The sequence below is a fragment of the Lissotriton helveticus genome, chromosome 12, assembly GCF_964261635.1.
Source record: "Lissotriton helveticus chromosome 12, aLisHel1.1, whole genome shotgun sequence".
Lineage (NCBI taxonomy): Eukaryota > Metazoa > Chordata > Amphibia > Caudata > Salamandridae > Lissotriton > Lissotriton helveticus.
The window spans coordinates 450,842,547-450,860,740 of record NC_136073.1 but is presented as its reverse complement, the minus strand read 5'-3'; the positions used below and the strand labels follow the sequence as shown (position 1 = coordinate 450,860,740).

General features: G+C 43.2%; 1 protein-coding gene across 3 annotated transcripts in view; it reads right to left on the bottom strand.

Moving 5' to 3' along the window:
- The window catches only part of DUS2 (dihydrouridine synthase 2), a 507,948-nt gene that overhangs the window by 225,402 nt on the left and 264,352 nt on the right, over nt 1-18,194 (bottom strand). For all 3 annotated transcript variants that reach the window (XM_078669057.1, XM_078669059.1, XM_078669058.1), the window contains exon 9: nt 9,574-9,644. In XM_078669057.1, the coding sequence (XP_078525183.1) occupies nt 9,574-9,644 (71 nt within the window). The remainder of the gene's footprint in view (nt 1-9,573; nt 9,645-18,194) is intronic.

Below are 18,194 nucleotides of genomic sequence, written 5' to 3'. Positions count from 1 at the left end.
AATAAACACAGTGAACTTCACGGTGTGGGCCTGGGATAGAATCCGACAACACCTGAAGCACTTGACACTGTACTCCCCAGTTCACTACCCACTACCCATTTGTACAACTCACCGAAGAGACCAGGCAATGCGTAGACTCCAAGAGTGGAGGGTACACAAGACGGAGGACATTTTCTAAAACAGTGAATTCCTTGACCGCCTGGGTGGGGAGGGCGGGGGGCATGTTCAGTGCTAGATAAATTTGTATACCTGAGGTTCTGTGCTCTGTGTAGAACTAATTAACCTAGGGAGTGCACAAGGCAGGGGACATTTTCCAAAACAGTGGATTCCTTGACTGCCTGGCGAGGGGACCCATTCAGTACTGAATATATTTGTGTACCTGAGGCTCCGAGCTGTGTATAGAACTAAATACCCTTCCTTTCTGCAGGAGACCCAGGCTGGCAAGGCACCTGGACTACTAATCGACAATTTATCTAGCAGACACTTGGTCACAACACTGTACTTTCCAATACAAACAGAGGCCCCGATTGCCCGGCCGAAGTCCAGAATGCAATGGGAGGCTGACCTAGAGGTGCTGCTCAATGATAAAGATGGACAAATTTTAGTGAGCAACTAAGAGGGCGGCCCCTTAAAGGTAGACTGTGCATTATCCACTTTAAATATTTGCATTAACTATATCACAACACCCTGAGTGTCACCAGGTGTTTGGCATATTGGGCTCCTCCTGTCGTACATGCAGAGCTCCGGCTGTGAACCTCATGCACCCGAGTCTGGTACTGTGCACGTGTTATGGTGTACTGGGATTCAGTGTTTGGATGGATTTCTTATATGTTTGGTGAGCCTTATAATCATCCCCAACATAGCCTTAGTGGGATGCGCCATAGCAATAACGAAGGACTTGCGGTGCTTTGTATCTCTTGCTTTTGGCAAAGCGTTAAGTGGCCTACATCTGGGAAAGGGAAAACAGTTCCTACAGCAGAAAAATGGCTCAAAGATATGGTGTACTGCAATGACCAATTGGAATTTTATTATGCTATGTGCCAGTGGCAAGCAGGCCCAGAGATATTTGGGGCCCACAAGACTTACAAGAAGATTGTGTCTTTTTACAATTTCGGTAATGTATAGCTCTGCTTCACAGTCCTGATTCACCTTCAGGTGCAAAAGAGCACATTCCTCACGCAACCTGCAGTCGTGTACTGCAGTGGTTCTCAAACTGTGCGCCGTGGCTTCCTGGGGAGCTGTCATACCTATCCAGGGGAGCCTAGCACCAAGAACGTTAATGCATTTAATGTTGAAGGGTCTGTTGGCTTCAGTTAAACTAATTAGACTTAAACGCATGATGTCGATGATTTGTAAGTGACATGCCTAAAGCTATAAACGTAGTGTGTAATTGATGGCATGTCCAGGGAGATGACCTCCATATTTCACTGGATCTCCACGTTCCAACACTCCTAAAGTACGCGGAAGATGCCCGATTAATTTTGTTAGACTAGTTAATAGTTTCGTTTTTCTCCAAATATATTTTACACCAATGCAAGTTATCAGGAAAGTACAGTTGTCCTGTCTATTAAACATATTAAGTATTATTAAGTATTAACACTTGTACTTGAACCATAGGTACTACCAGTACACATTTCTTTCAGTACACACACATTTTCAGACAGGTCTGCCCTCTCCTTGAGCACAGGGAAGTAAAACACCATATACAGCATAATGGCAACATTTAGAAGCAAGAAAGAGGGATGTTTAAAAAAAAAAAAAAACAGGAGTTTATTTGGCTGGCTTTGATTTGGAGCAATTTTAGGGAGGAGACAGCAACAATAAAGCTCTATGTGGTTTAAAAAATCATGAGTCACCCTGCTGAGAAAGGTGTGTTGGCACGTATGACATTGGTAGAAATGGAAGTGCATGCAAATATTCTTCAGGTGCAGAAACACTTTGGCAATGGGGCCTACATGCATCCCAATTATTTTCAGGGAGAACAATTTAAGTACTCTAGAGGCCAAGCTTAAATGTCCCCCCTCCCCCCATCCTCCCCCCCCCCAACCTCCAAAAAAAGTAACATTGGGGAGCGACAGGCATTGGCCAATGGGTCAAGGGAGCTGCGAGTCGAAAAAGTTTGGAAACCACTAATGTACTGAGACGGCCAGCAACACTGCTTCTGACAGTCATAGTATGGTGAGAACCCTGCAGTCTTTGGTGGGGACATCATTCCCTTGCACATTTGAATAGTATTTTGAAAGAAAACAGTGAAACCGCTGAAAGTGAGCAGAGCTCCAGATCTGCATTCAAAGATGTGGAAAGAAAAAAACTGACATCAGTACACAGGAGTCACGCTTATATGCGGCTCTATTCTGTCACTCCTGGAGTGGAACGAAGCTTAGCGGCATGCAGGAGCACTGATAAGAAAATGTGCAGATCCATTCTGGCACCTGGGAATATTCTAAATTTATGGAATCTGGGTTTAGAAGTATCCATCAGGGCGGAGACGGCGGCTCTGATGTGAGCGCTCCACGTCCGCGGGGGTTTTCGCCTTCTTACTCCCATTATTTCTACCTGCTGGGCGGCTCTCTGTGAACCGGAGCATTCAGACACCAGCGAGCTCCTGAAGGCGGCGTCAATTCGATGCGGAATGCTCATTTTCGCACCTTTGTAGTGGACGCGGCTGACCGAGAGTCGCGCCCGCCATTTTGAATTCAGCCTTCGCGCATTGCGGCGCTTCTGCTCGTCACCATGAGACCGTACCACGGAGCTCCTCCAGACAGCGGGTGCGCATGGTGAGCCGACTTTTTGCATCTTGCCACTAATATCGTTGACCTATACCTGATGGCACCTTCTCTTCACACAAGGTCTCAGCAAGTTTTCCTCACATTTGCTTCTTCTGGGCGGCCATTTTAGATGTCTGATGCTCTCACCTCAGCAACTTGCATGCGTATGTCAACGCAGTCTCCTCTTCATTAACAGCGTCTCACTTCATCACGCTCTTCTTCTCATAGAGACTTACAACTTTGGCTGTTTTACCCATTGTTTCTGCATGTGTTTTTTTTTTTTTTCTACATGCTCTTATTCCCTTCTGATGTTCCTCTCCTGATGGACTTCTTCCACACCATGCCGTGTCATTTTTCTTTGCCTACACGCCGAGGTGCTTCTCTGCCCCTACCATCGATGTACTAACTTTTTCAGCGACCTGGTTGTTATCCCATTCAGTTGCTTAAAGACTGGGCGTTCCTGCATTGGGCGCAGGTGGCCTTCTCTTCCCTGAGCACCTGTTTGCCATCTTCTTGTCAAAACTCCTGCACACGCTTACAGCTGCCTGCGGGCCTACAGTGATTACTACTGGACTTCCTTTCTTCTTGCCACTACCTCCTTTCCATGGAAAAAAAGGCAATTTCTCGCACTCCTAAAGCTCCACGGCGTGTATTTATTAAAAACTCAAAGGTTTTCTCTGCTCTGGCGCACCTTGAAGCCTCTCAGACGCTCGCTGATCAGATGTCGCAGTCTAGTACAGAGCGGCCTGTCCAGCCTCCAGGAAAAGCTACGATGAAACGACTTAAACAAGCTCCGCCATCGCCAACTGGATCAACCTCGACTGTCTCTATGGAGCTCTTATTGGAGGAAATCCGTGCTCTTAAACCTTTCATGGAGGACACTAATTCAAAATTGCAGGTTCTCACCGATAACTGGTCTCAAATGGATGCAAGAGTTTCAACAGTGGAACATTCCTTGACTTCTCTTCAAGAGTCATCCTCCAAAGTCTCCCACATGCAGTCTCAGATTTCCTCTCTCCAAAAACAGGTTGAGGAGTTGGAAAATCGAAATAGACGCAACAACCTTCGTCTCTACGGCCTGGCAGAGAATTGCGAGGGGAATGATCCCATTGCCTTCTTCAAATCCTTTCTACCCACACTTCTTCATCTGCCTGAGGGCACTTCGCTCAACATCCAGCGAGCACATAGGCTGGGCCGCCTTCCCTCTACTCCCTCTTCCTCTTCACGGCCGAGAGGTATCATCATGTACTTCCTTGAATACACTGACCTTCTTAAAGTCATCTCAGCGGCCCGTGCCTCACCTCGTCTTCAATGGTCAGGATCCAATCTCTTCTTTGCGCAAGATTATGCCAGAGCCACAGCTAGTCGCCGCAAAGCCTTCTTGGATATGCGTCCCGAGTTGCGAGCTATTGGAGCCAGATACGGTCTTTTCCATCCTTGTCTGTTCAGAGTGACTTACAACAACAAGACCACGACCTACGAGGATCCTGTACGCCTCCGAAGTTTTTTGAATGCTGCACAGTCGTCTGACATGGACTTCTCTAGTGCCTCATCAGCTTTTCCTCCGTGAATCCTGTTTTATATGTTTCCTTATCTTCCCTGAGCTCCATGTTTTCTATTTGATGGTTGCTGTTTAACGGTTTGCCTTTCCTAAACACTCCGCTATTTTTAATGTCTCTGTTTTCCCCTGCCTCTTTCCTACCTTTTTTCCATCCCTGTTGGATGGACAGGTCATTTACTTTAGTGCCTCTATGTATTATTTCATGCGCATCGTTGTTTTGTTTCTTTTCTCTCTTCTTCACCCTGTTCCTATACATCTTCTTATCTATCGCCGTTGTGCCGTTTTCTTCTTCCTTCTTTTGTCTCACTCATTTATGTTTTCCCTCCCTCTCTTTCGCAGGTTTATTATACGTATGGCGTTTTCCCCTCGACTTGTTGGTTCGTTTGCATTGGACGCTTGTTTCCTCTGCCTGGCGTTCCCCCCTCACTTATTTCTCTCTCGTCTCCTCTCCCTGGTGATCACTCCTCCCCACCTCCGTCCTCCGTAAGTATGCTTTCCCTTTTCTCCCGAATGTTTACTTTCCTTATTCTGCTTTTTTCTCTTTCACGTTCACTAGTTTCCTTTATACCACAGGTGTCTCCCTTTCTTCTCTCTCGACAACTTTTTTCTTGTCAACTCCTTTTTATCATTCTTGTTGATTCATGGTCTACCCTCTCATCTCTCTTATCTCAACTGATACTACCTCTCTCTCCTTCGCTCTTTTTTCTTTTTCACCACTCTTCTATTTCTCACTCTACTGGAGTGCCTTTTATGGGCTTTTTCGCTCTCTCTGGTTTTCTTCTTCTTCTGGGTTCCTATTGCATCTTCTTTCTCTCTCATACCATTTTTCTCTTTTCTTATTTGATATGTCTTTGAAAGTACTTACATGGAATGTTAAGGGCGTTAATTCCCCCATCAAACGTCAGAGGATTCTGTCTCACCTTGCACGTTTGAATGTGGATATTGCTTTTTTGCAAGAAACTCATCTGTCTGCTGAGGAATCTGTTAAATTGAAGAGAAGTTGGGTAGGCGATGTTTATTACTCTCCTGGGGATGGTAAACGTAATGGTGTTGCTATTTTATGTCACAAGGCTCTCTCTCATTCCCTGCTTGCTCAAGAATCGGATGCTGATGGCCGATGGACATATGCCAAACTATCTATCAAGAATGTTCCAATTTCTCTCCTAAATGTCTATGCCCCTACCACTGGTGATCCCACTTTTTGGCACTCATTCTCCCAGCATATCACCAGATTCATTGATGATAATTTTATATTGGCAGGAGATTGCAATCAGCCCCTAGATCCCTTTCTCGATAGGAACTCCAAAGCACACTTCATCCCCAACAAATCTCATAAGTCCTTCTCTCAAGCTATTTCCCAACACAAACTCACAGATGCTTGGCGTCTCTGTAACCCTGACCTTCAGGAATTTACTTTCTACTCTCCATGCCACCATTCCCAATCCCGAATTGATTATGTTTTTGTTACCCACAACATTGCCCAAACTCTTACTCATGCGGAAATTGGTCCAATTTTACTTTCTGACCATGCCCCCACATTAGTTCAATTGGACATTTTACCCAACTCAACAGGCCCCAAACGGTGGCGTTTCAACAATTCGCTCCTTCTAGATCCTAAATTCACTACTTCCTTCACTTCCTTCTCTCATGAATTTTTCCTTCTAAATGATTCCTCCCCTGTCCCCAAGCACACCATTTGGGATGCCTTTAAAGCGGCGGCCAGGGATTTTATCATTGGCTTCCTTGCTAACAAACGCAGAGCTGCTCGCACTTTTACTAAGGCTATCCTTCTGGATATTAAGAAATTGGAGCATTCTTACTTTACTTCCCGCTCGCAGCAAACTTTAACCGCCCTGGTTAATGCTAAGATGAAATTTAATAAAAAATCTACGGACGACGCCTCCCTATACCTATTGAAATCCAGTGCCAGGTTCTATGGAGGCAAAAATAAGGCAGGCAAGATCTTAGCCAACTATCTCAAGGTCAAACACAACAAATTGAATATTGACTCCATCTACGATGCCGACTCAAATCTCAAACACACAGACGCAGACATCCTCACTGAATTCTCTACCTTCTACAAGACCTTGTATTCTTCTGAAACTCAGCCTTCTTCCCACTCTCTAGACACATTTTTCTCCTCCATTCAAAAACCATCCCACTTTCCACTTGACCTCTCTCACTTAGAATTCGATATATCCCAAAATGAACTACTCAAAGCCCTTCAAACCCTCCAGAAAGACAAGGCCCCTGGGCCGGACGGCTTCACAGTAGAATTTTTTCTCCACTTTTCAAAACTCCTTATCCCTAGACTCCATTCCCTTATTGGCACCTTCCTTTCCCTGGGTTCCTCCTCAGGCTCTTTTTCAGACGCCCATATCTGCCTCATACCCAAGGAGGGGAAAGATCCTCAACACTGCAAGAATTACAGACCAATCTCCTTGGTCAATATTGACTATAAAATTTTTGCAAAATCTCTTGCGGCGCGTCTCGACCTTCTTCTTCCTGATCTCTTGGGCGAGGAACAGTCGGGTTTTGTCAAAGGTCGTTACATCACTGACAACACCAGACTCCTCTTCAATGTTCTCTCTCAATCTCGCCTTTTACCCCATCCCCTTGCGGCCATTGCCCTGGATGCCGAAAAGGCATTTGATAGGGTTGAATGGACTTATCTCTTTCATACCCTCCGCTGGTTTGGTTTCGGCCCTATTTTTATATCCTTAATTTCACTACTCTATTCTCGCCCCCGCGCAGCGGTTTGTGCCAATGGCCAAATATCTTCTTTTTTTGATTTACAAAGAGGTGTCCGCCAAGGTTGTCCCCTATCTCCCTTTCTCTTTAACCTGGCCCTAGAACCCTTCCTCTCCAAACTCCGTCAACATCCCTCTATCCATGGTTTTCAATTGTCTGATTCCCATATCAAACTAGCTGCTTATGCAGACGACATTTTGCTATTTATCTCCAATCCCTCCGTTTCCATTCCTGCCTTTCTTAATGAAGTTCGTGCTTATTCTCAAATATCTGGCTATAAACTCAATAATGATAAATGCGAGATCCTCCCCTTGACTAAATTCACCTTTAAACCCGACTTTGCCGCCTCTAACTTCATGTGGAAACCTTCTAGTATCAAATACCTGGGATTGCATATTACCCCTACCATCCCAGACACTGTTTCCCTGTGCATGTCCAAATGCATTCAAAAATTAACGGATCTCACATCCAAGTGGCATCCCCTTTACTTATCCTGGTGGGGTCGCCTTGACACCATAAAAATGATGTTGTCTCCTATTGTTCTTTACACCCTCTCCAATATTCCGGTCCCTGTTCCCTCCAAATTTTTCAAGAAAATCAACTCCATTCTAACGGCCTTTCTTTGGAATAAAAAGAAGCCAAGAATGTCTCTAGTACGTCTGATTCGTACTAAGTCAGAAGGCGGGGTTAACTTTCCTGACTTCCCAGCCTACCACAAGGCGTTCCAATTGCGGCAAGCCTCTTTTTGGCTACAGGACCCTGACACCTCAAGCCCTCTATGGACCAAACTTGAGCGTCTCCTTCTTTCTCCCTTCTCCTTTGCTGAATACCTCTCCTTTTCTCGTAAACCCACTTCTATCTCTACTCCGATTCATAAGTTCACCACTAAATTACTCCTCTCTTCCACCCACTCACCTCCTTTTACAGTTGCTGCTTTCCTCTCTTCCCCCATCTGGCATAACACGTCCTTACTCATACGTGCCAGACCCTTTTTCTGGAAAACTTGGCATACTCGAGGTCTTCAGTGGATTTCCCAACTTTTTTCTCACTCCTCTTTCTTATCTTTTGACACCCTTCGCTCCCTCTATGACCTACCCACTTCCTTTGCACGCAAATACCAATTGCTTAAAGACACAGTCCTAACGAAATACACTGACCTCTCCCTGCCTAGCCCTCCTCCTCCTTCATCTACTCCCACTTCCACACTTCATTCCTTTTTACGCACTGCACCAAAGGCTGCTGCTATCTACAAGTACCTTCATGCTGGCGCGATTCCAAGACCCAAATCTAAAGTGGAAGAATCCTGGGAGCATGACTTATCTATCTCTTGGTCGGTTTCCTTCTGGGACAAAATCTGGACCAAACTTCGCAAATCCTCCAGAGCAGCGACCCTCACTCAAACTTTATTTTTTATTTACAATAGACTTCTCTTCACACCCTCTGACCTTCACAAACGCTTTCCTAGCACTCCCCACACGTGCTGGTCTTGTTCGTCACCACAAGCTAATTTATTTCATATGCTATTTTTATGCATTCATGTTCGTAATTTTTGGCTACAGGTTTGGGCTCAAATTAAATAATTTTCCACACTACTATCCCTTTTTCCCACACACATGTTTTTATGGGTAGCCTTTCCCCCTGCTGGGATGACGTTGATCTGAAGCCTCAGATTGTTGATCTATTACTTGCCGCTGCCTTCCAACAAATAACGGTCAACTGGAAAGACTTTTCCAAAATTTCCTTCAAGGCATGGTGGTTTAATGTATGCCATAACCATAGACTTGATACTGCTCATGTTTTCCCGTTATGTATGGCTACTAAACGCATGGACTTATGGACTCCCGTCACACTTTATCTGGATTCATGTAGTAAACGCTTGTTTCATCCTCTGCCTCCACAACAGGAAGTTCCTAAACCTCCTTAGTTGCTCGATACATTCCACTTATCCTTCATCGTATCCTTTTGTTTTACTTCTTTCTAATGTTTTTATGCCTTTCATGTTTTCTGATTACCGTGTTTTCTTTTTTACCCAGATTTCTTTTATTATAATGCTTACATTTGTATGCTCGTAATATTCTGCTCAGAATCTTTGCCTTGATATCACATTGTACTCTGTCTTGACACCTGGTTTTCTCTCTTGTTATTATCAAATAAAATTTTCTTGAACTTAAAAAAGAAGTATCCATCAGAATTTAGTTTTACTCTACATTGGTTAAACATGTGAATAGACATGTCACCATTCTATTGAAATGATATACTAACTCAAAATCTAGAAGCAGGCATTACCTCTGGAAAACAACAGTATCTTTCCTCAAGGTTTTTACAGTTATTTTATCTACAGTCATATAAAAGAAAAGTAAAGACAAAGCTAAGACATGAGCCATTCCAATTTACAGTTCCCCATTTACTATTGTAAACACCAGACCATGACGTCTAAACACGTAACAAAAAAACACACGCTCTATTTTATTTTCTTCCGTTGAACACATTTACCTTCCGTGGACTGCGATGGCAGCTACTCCTGTCCTCTCTATTCGTCTAACAAGGGCAAGAGTTTCATCAAGCTGGAAGAAAAAGAGTTCTGGTTATGTTCCGTGGATAACCGAATGAGACCGAGCTTCCTCAAACTGCCATGAGCAAGACATGCTAGTATAGCAGAAGACAGCTTGGGGTCATCAGAGAAAGTTCAGGGATAAAGAAAAGGCACATTCTTTTATAACAAGCGTGATGGATACTTGAAACTGCCTTGAAGGGTAAGTGACTGTGCATTAAGAGTATACAAAGTGGAAAGGGTTAGGAAAGGTAGTGTAGAAGTAGCAATGGGTAGGACAACACCATGAGGCCAACTGTGCAGTAGATTTTCAAGTTATGCAATGTAATGGTATTAATGGTCTTTACCCATCTTCTCATTCTATCTTTATACAATGTTATGACTTCTCTGTATGTCAAATAATAGGAAGGAATAATAGTTCTCTGAATGGCATTTTAAAGGATTTAGTTGTGTTATACGAAATTGTGCTCTGTATCTGGTTTTGTATAATACATACCTTGCAAATTGAATTCTGCTATGGACTTTGATGCAAGGAGATTTCCTCCCAACACCACTAATCATGGTGTATGTGCTTGGTGTGCAGTCCTTTTTGCAAGAAATACCAGGAAAGACTAATATTTAGCTCTGCTTTGTTTCATGGTGCTCTAGGCAACCATACTATTACACTCTCAAATGAAATTAAGGGTCAGATGTACAAAGCTATTTTGAGGTTGCAAACTACCCGATTCACAGAAACAGGCCATTTGAGACAGCAAAAAAGCATTTTTAATTTACAAAGCCCTATTGCGATTCGTTAACCAATTAACAAATCACAAATTGTGATTAGGTATTAGAAAGGTGCATGTTGAGGGCATCCCTTCCTAATATCGATTCGCAGTGGTATGTGTGAATGTTTTGTGACCGAAATGCATTCAAATTTTACCACTTACTTCAAGTAGCTGGTAACCCATGCACAAATGGGAAGTGGTCCCTAAGAGACCCATTCCCCTTTGAGAATGCTTGTAAAATCACACTTAAGTGCAGGCAGTGGTCCCAAGGACCACTGCCTACTCTTAAAAAAATGTAAAGAAAACTTTTTCTTTTTCTTTTTGAAACGTATCCCGTTTTCCTTTAAGGAAAATGGTCTGCATTGCTTTGCTTTGTAATACTTTATTGAAAAGCGATCACAGACATGGTAGTCTGCAGGCCACCACCCCTGTGGTTTTTGCGATTCCCAATGGGTCACAGATCGAGACCTACCTCATGAACATTAATAAAGTAGGTCTATTTGTGACCCCACTGGGAATTGTTAAACACACATTTGTACATTGCTGTTTGCAATTACCAAATAGCGAATAGCAAAAATTTGCTATTTGGTAATCGCAAACATTTACCTATGTACATCTGGTCCTAAATGTTTACTTACCTGTAGGAGTAGGTTTGCACTTTGAAGCATTTTCTAAATTCACATGCTGTGCATTTATCTGCCTTCTACTGGTTGCGTCCGTAATTAAACCCCATGTGATAATAGGGGTACACTGAATGTTGAGAGTATATATTTAGAGTCATCATTTATAACTCCCTGACATCAACAGGTTCTGGATCTTCATTTTTGTGTTGTTTGATTTAGGTCTTGTTACTTGTGTATACTGATTTATGTATTTATATATTTGTGTTTGTATTTGGAAAGATAAGATTGCCAATAACTGAATAACATAACTGTGACAAAATGTTTTGAAATAAGAGTGAGATAAAATACTCGAACACACTAGATTAATGTGTATATTGTGTTCTTTTAAAATTAATTTTAATTATTGGCAATGCAGGGTTCTGTGTAGATTTTGCAGTGTGATATTGCTCCCTCCCCATCGGGTACGCCTCATACCCTGTAATGTTTGTATGTGTGTTGATTATGTAGCAGAATTCTGTCCTGTGGCTAGGCTGGGTCCTTTGGAATGTGTTTACAAACAAATATTTTAGCATTCTTCATCCAACGTCTGCCTCCTTGTTGACTTGGATGGCCAGATAGTAATGCTTTGGGAAAGTGTCTACTGATGACCATGTGGCTGATATATATATATATATATATATCAGTACCACGCTTACCATGAAGGCAAGTGTTGTGCCTTCATTCCTCCCTCAATGTGCCTGTGGTATTTCTTTGAGTGTTGCTCCTCTTGTCTTGTGACAGTACTGCGTTGTCTGTACCATCCATCTTGCGAAAGTTCCTTTGGTGATAGGAAAACCTTTCCTTGGGTGTGCAGGACTCGAAGAATTGTTCTCCTGTCCTGATGGGTTTTGTCCTTTCCAGGTAGTATATTATTGCTCTTCGTACATCCAGCGTATGAAGTGTCTTCTCTGCCTGGGTCTTGGGATGATGGAAAAAAGCCGGTAAGGGGATGGCCTGATTAACATGGAATTTAGTAACCACCTTTGGTATGAACCTTGGGCTTGTTCTCATCACCACTGTGTCCTTGTGTTTACACAGATACGGTTCTTGTGTGGTGAGCCCCTGTATGTCGCTAACCCTTCTTAGGGAAGTGATGGCAATTAAAAAAGGCTGTGTTTTAGAGATAGGACCTTTATTTTTTATGCAGCTTGCAATAGTTCAAAAGGAGCTATGATTAGTTGAGCAAGCATCACATTCAGGTTCCAAGGTGGCAGGGGCATGCTTCTTGGGGGGACATATCTTTTTCGCTCCCTCTAGAAATCACTTTATCATGTGTGGTGAAGAAATTTCTCCCTCATACCCCTCTTGTGTATGCTACAATCGATGCTAGGTACCCCATCAGTGACGTGTAGGAGAGTCGCTTATCCAGCATGTGGGTCAGGTATCCAATCACAGTGGAATTGTGTGTCCAATCTCTGTGGTCTCCTTCCTTGTTGCTCAAGTGTAAAAATATCTTCCACTGGTTGTTGTAACATCTTCTTGTAGTCAGTCGCCGTGCTTCTATCAAAATTTTCACTGCTATTTTCAGTAGGTTAAGGTGCTCAAAATATATGTCCTCAGGAGCCATACTGTCAAACTAAGGGTATCTGCTTTGGGTGCCATACTTCCCCTTCCTGTATTGTCAACAGATTCTGATACGTTGGGAGTCATATGAATTGTCCATGAGATATTGCCATTAGATTTAAGAACAGAAAAGCATAGGCAAATCTCCATGACCATTTTATCATCAGGGCATTCCTAAGTGCTTTTGAATAGTAACACCTAGATGTGAAGCTTCGCATATCGCATTCTTCTGAGTTGCAGAGAGGTCTACCTGTGGTGTTCCCCACCTCTGGAAGATTGTCACCAGTACGTTTTACTTTAGTTCCCCTCATGTGTATAGTGTTTGCTTGTCTGCTAAGCCTGTCTGCTTAAGTGTTTAGTTCCCCAGGTAGGAGTATCGCTGTCCAACGATATCCTGTTTTCTATGGCCCAACTCTATATCTCTTAGGCTAGTTTTGATAGTGAAAGTGACTTTTTCCCCCCGCTTGTACCAGTAGAACATTGCTGGTGTATTGGCCATTTGAACTAGTACTGTCCTTCCCATTAGATGTTTCTGGAAAACTTTCAGAACTAGAAAGATAGAAAGAAAGTCTTCAGCTCCAAAACATTAATGTATTGTACCGCTTCTTCGGGGTCCCATCGAACCCCGATATTGACTTTGTGCATGTGAGTACCCCTGTGTGCGATGTGTACATTGTGATGGGTCACTGAGTTGTTGACTTAAAGTTTTTCCCTACATTCCACCACTGCTTTACCTTCTTAACTTGTCTTTAATAGCCACTAAATTGTCCGAATTCCCGGCTGTCTGTAACTGCTTTTGTTGGAGACATTCTTGTATTGGTCTCTTGTGTAACCTTGCGTCTGGTGCTAGTGGAATGGAGGAAGCCATCATGCCACCTCTTGCTCACTGGTAAGGCTCTTGTGTTTTATGAATTTAGGACTGCTACTAGAAAGGTCTTCTTCCGATCTGGTTTTGGCAATGATTTTTTTGTAGTTGATTGAGAATCCTAGTATTAAAATGTCCTTATGACCTTGTTGATGTTGTCCTTGCATTGGTTGTATGTACCTGCTTTTATCAGGCCAGCCCTCCAGGCATGGGTAGACGTGCATTCCCCTTCATCTGAGGTACTTTCCCACCATTGCTAGGCATCTTGTAAATAGCCATGGTGCTAATTTTATCACAAATTGGTAGTGTTTTTGTCCACTAAGAACCTTAGGAATTTTCGGCGTGGCTTATTTATTGCTATGTGAAGGTAAGAGTCCTTGAAGTCTATGGTGCTATTTAGTTCTCTTTCCATATAAGGGGAATGACATCTTGAATATGTGTGTTTTTATTGACTGGCTCAGTGTTCTTTAGAGCAAATATTGAAAGTCTTGTCTGGTTTTCGTATTAGGAAATAATTTGAGTAAACCCCTTTCAGTCTATTCCTTGGTGATAGTAACTCTATAACTTGTTTGCTTAACAGATCTTCTACTTCATGTCATAGGTGAGGTTGTTCATTCCTTTTGATTATCTTCTTTTTCTGTGGCATTGTGGGAGGTGGCTTTGCAAACTCTATGTAATAACCATATCTCATAATACTTAGTACCCATTTGTCAGAGGTGATCTTTCTCCATTCCTTTAGAAGTCCTCTCATTTTTTTCTCCTACTGGCGACCTGTGTAAGAGGGTACTCTGTGCACCGTCACTTGTTTGCCTGGGTCCTCCCTGAGGGGTCCCTCATCTTGCACTTCTACGTCAGCAAAAGGGCTGTCTTGTAATTGCACTCTATTGCCATTGAGGTGGTGTTGTTGTGTTGCTGCGTTGTTGGAGGAAGGCCATATGTGTGCATGGCTCCTTTTGTAGATGCTCTTTTTCTTTAGCCATGTCTCCTCTGAATGGTCTCTTGTAGTGATGGCTTCCATGGCCTTGGCAGCCTGGTTGTCGTTCTTCATATACTGCAGAGCTTCATCAACTGTCTCTCCAAAAAGCTGTCCTCCGTAAGTAGCATGTTTATTATTGCTGACTGGACTGCTTGCTTAAACCCAGAAATCCTCAGCCAAGCGTGTCTGCTCAGGGTGGTAGTAGAGCATAGCGGCCTACTGGCTGCATTTTCTGCATTCAATTCCTATTTGAGGCTTTTTTGGAAATGAACTTGCCTTTCTGCAGCACATTATTCGCCCTTTTGTTAAACTCTTCTGGTGAGTTTTGCATGAGTTCTTCGATCTCATCCCATTGTTGGTGGGTATACCTCTTAAGCAGGGTTCACATTGGCTTTATGCTACAAAGTTGATGCAGGCATCTCCATCTTTCTTCCTACCATGTTCACACTGTTGCTTTCCAGGAGGAGGGTCTGCCAAAGTTGCAGTATTAGCTTTCTTACGTGCTGTATCCACAATGAGGCAGTCAGCCGGCATGTTTTCCCTAATGTAGTGTGGATCCTTTGTGATGAAACATGGTACTTCTTTTTCACCCTTGGGGTTGTAACCTTCATTACAGAAGGCTCCTTGAAAGGCTCTCAGCCCTGGTAGAGAACACTGAGTAACATTGGGAGGAATTGGTTCCTCTTCTTATCCAGCAGCAGTGCCTCTAGAAAGGACGCGCGCTTCTATCTGTTCATCTTCTAGTTGCACCCCATATGTAGATGCATCTCTCTTAATACCTGCATTGTATGCAATGATTTACTCTGGTGGTGAAAGTCTAGATGAGTAAGAATCTACCCCTTCATCTGGAGAGTCAGTGTAGATGTCCTGCCACTCATCTATTTATTATCACATCTGTGAGCATTCCTGCTCTTGTGTCTGTGGTTCGAATTCGAAGATACCATCTGTCATTTCCTTCTGCGGCTCAGGGGAGTTTCAAGTTCCTCTGATTCTCCTGTCTTTCCGGTCGTGGTTCTTGGCCCAGTGTTGCTCTTTCAGCCTCATCTTGCCCTCCGGCATCAACGTTTTTGAAGTTGCTTCCATTTTTGGTGTTTAGAGTCCAAAACTTCTGGTTTGATCACCAATCAACCCTGAGGATTTACGTTCTGTTTGATATCATCTCCCAGCATCTTTTTGTGCCCTTTTCCTGATGGTATCTGGACTATGTTTTTGAGCCCCATTTCAACTCCTTGGACCTCCTCTGTGTCCTCAAGTGTATCTTCCTTCTTGGTCGGCAATCCTAGGTCTTTTAAAGACTCCTATTTTCCGTGTGGTGAAGCCGTGGAGTAATGCGCCCACCTCTGATTTTGTATTGCTCGGATGATCTTTGGCAAGAGCTTTGAGCAAACCATCTGAGCTGTGGTCCTTTGGGAGGTGGAGGTTGCACACCTCTGATGACACTTAAAACCTCAAGGGGGCATGCTCCATGTCACTTTTTCATTCTCTGACCACGTGGTTTCGTTGCGAGTGTGTCTTCTCACCTCCGGTGGTTTTCTGTTATTTTTTCGCTCTCTCTCAACCGGTGTAATCCCTCTTGCCGCAAAGGTAACTTTCGATGGAAGATCAACTTCCTCAATGCAGTTTCTTCTTCCTCAGGTTTCTGAAGCACATGTGTGACAGCACACAAAAAGGGGCATAAGCCCAAATGGTCAATGACACCCAAGCAAAAATTAAATAAAAAGAGAGAAGAGATATAACAAGGAGACAATTTTGGACCCAACCACTGAATAGCTGAATAATGGTCATCATTTGAGTCCATAAATGTCCATGCTGCAAAAACATACACTTCTCCACCATTGTTACTCTCTTCTTCTCGTCCTATGTACATAGCTCTTACTGCTGAGACACTACAGAGTAGGGTTGCTACATAAAAACCCCAAAACAAGCAAACACTAGAGGGACAGACAGGCATCACAGATGTAAAACCATAGGTCAGTGTCAAGCTGGCTACTGAGGTCTTAAATGTTCAACATACCTTCTTTTCATGCTATGCAGAGTCTAAAAAAAAGACAAATTCTTCAACTATTGACCTATGAATGTCAACGCACCAAGTGACTTCCCATTTTCATGACAGCTGGGATGTTAGCAGTGGGCAGGGCATGGGTTGGCACAGGGTGGAAACAGTATGATGTTAGTCGCCAGTGGATGGAGTAAAGCTAGTCTTAGAATACTGTGCCTTTCTGACCATCAAACATTGCATCTTGGGGTCCCACTTCTTAGACAAAAGATTGTTTAAGTAGATCCGTTCTCAGGAGTGTTCTGAAGAGAAGGTAGTTTTCATGTGTTCTCTGAGATGTCCCAAGAGTATTTCAGAGTTTAGAACCCTGTATTCTCAAGAACGAGCTCCAATGATGCAGCCATTTGAACTTGCAGTTGGCTCAGGAGTAAGCTCAGCAGAGGTCCTTGGGTAGTATTTGGTAATGTGCCAGGTTCTACAGTTATTACGTACCATTCCTCCAAAATGCCTTGCGAATACTTAAGAGGATATTGAATAGAATGATGGATTCCACCTGGAGAGAAGGAAGTGCTTAGAAGTAAGGTTTCATAGGGTCATGTTTTTTTCAATTTGGCTACTATTTTGGCACCCTGATTGGTAAGTATTGCAGTCTGCGAATTTCTTTCTGATACTGTAGTCCAAATAGGTCTTGGCAGGGATATGATCAACTGATTTCAGTAGTTTGTTTGCAGGAATGGGAGAGCCTTATTTGCCATGTATAGCTGGATATTAGGTCCTTTGAACACTACATTTGTATGGAGGAATGGTAGTTTAAATTCAAATCTATGATTATACTTCTCTTCCTAATTTCCCCATTGGAGATGGGGAGTAGAATGGCAGGAACACAGGTGCCCCCTCAACAGAAAAGTGCAACCATAACTATATCATAAACCTCACCCTCCCTGGGACTTTGCAAATTGCTCATGGGAGAAGAATCTAAGCATGCATGATCAGTCCCTTTAACAAGGTGAATTATTAGAGGTAACATGCAATACCAACCAAAATCATCAGCACCCCTGGAGCATTCAAGATTAAAGTTACTTATCAGACTTTCTGACTCTCTCACCACTGGATGGCCTATTATCTGTATGCTCCAGGGAATGTAGCCGAACGTAAGGGCTTAGTTCATGTGAAGGTGGCTGCACAATGATGAACCTCGAGGTAGGGATTAAAGATAGTTGACTTTCTCCTAGGAATCCTTTACAAGGACCACTGAAACCCCAGGTACTCTTCGTGGGCTCTAATGCAGAGATTGCAGGACTACAGTTAAACAATGACCTTATCAATGATTGAGGCACAACCATGAAGATGAAATTACTGTAGATGAGGATCTGCAGTTATAACACTCCTCACTTGATCTAATAACTACTTCAGCTTTAATCCATCAGTTTCAAATAGTCCTCCAGAGCCTGCAAGATAGTCACTTGCCATTCTAATTTGGTTGGCTGGTAATACTGGGTTATCCACAGCTGCAAAGGGCATACAACACTCAATGGGTCAGCAGAGGGAATGGCATGCTATGTGTCTACTGCAGAATGCAGTAAGCTGCAGACTGGACCTGAAGAGCCAAAGACAGACTCTCCAATGGATTTAACCAGATGAGAGAAGCTAGCTTATTTTACTGTGAGAGTCCGAGTCTTTGTATTGGTCTGCATATTATGATATTAGTATTATTGTGGACCATAACTGTTATGA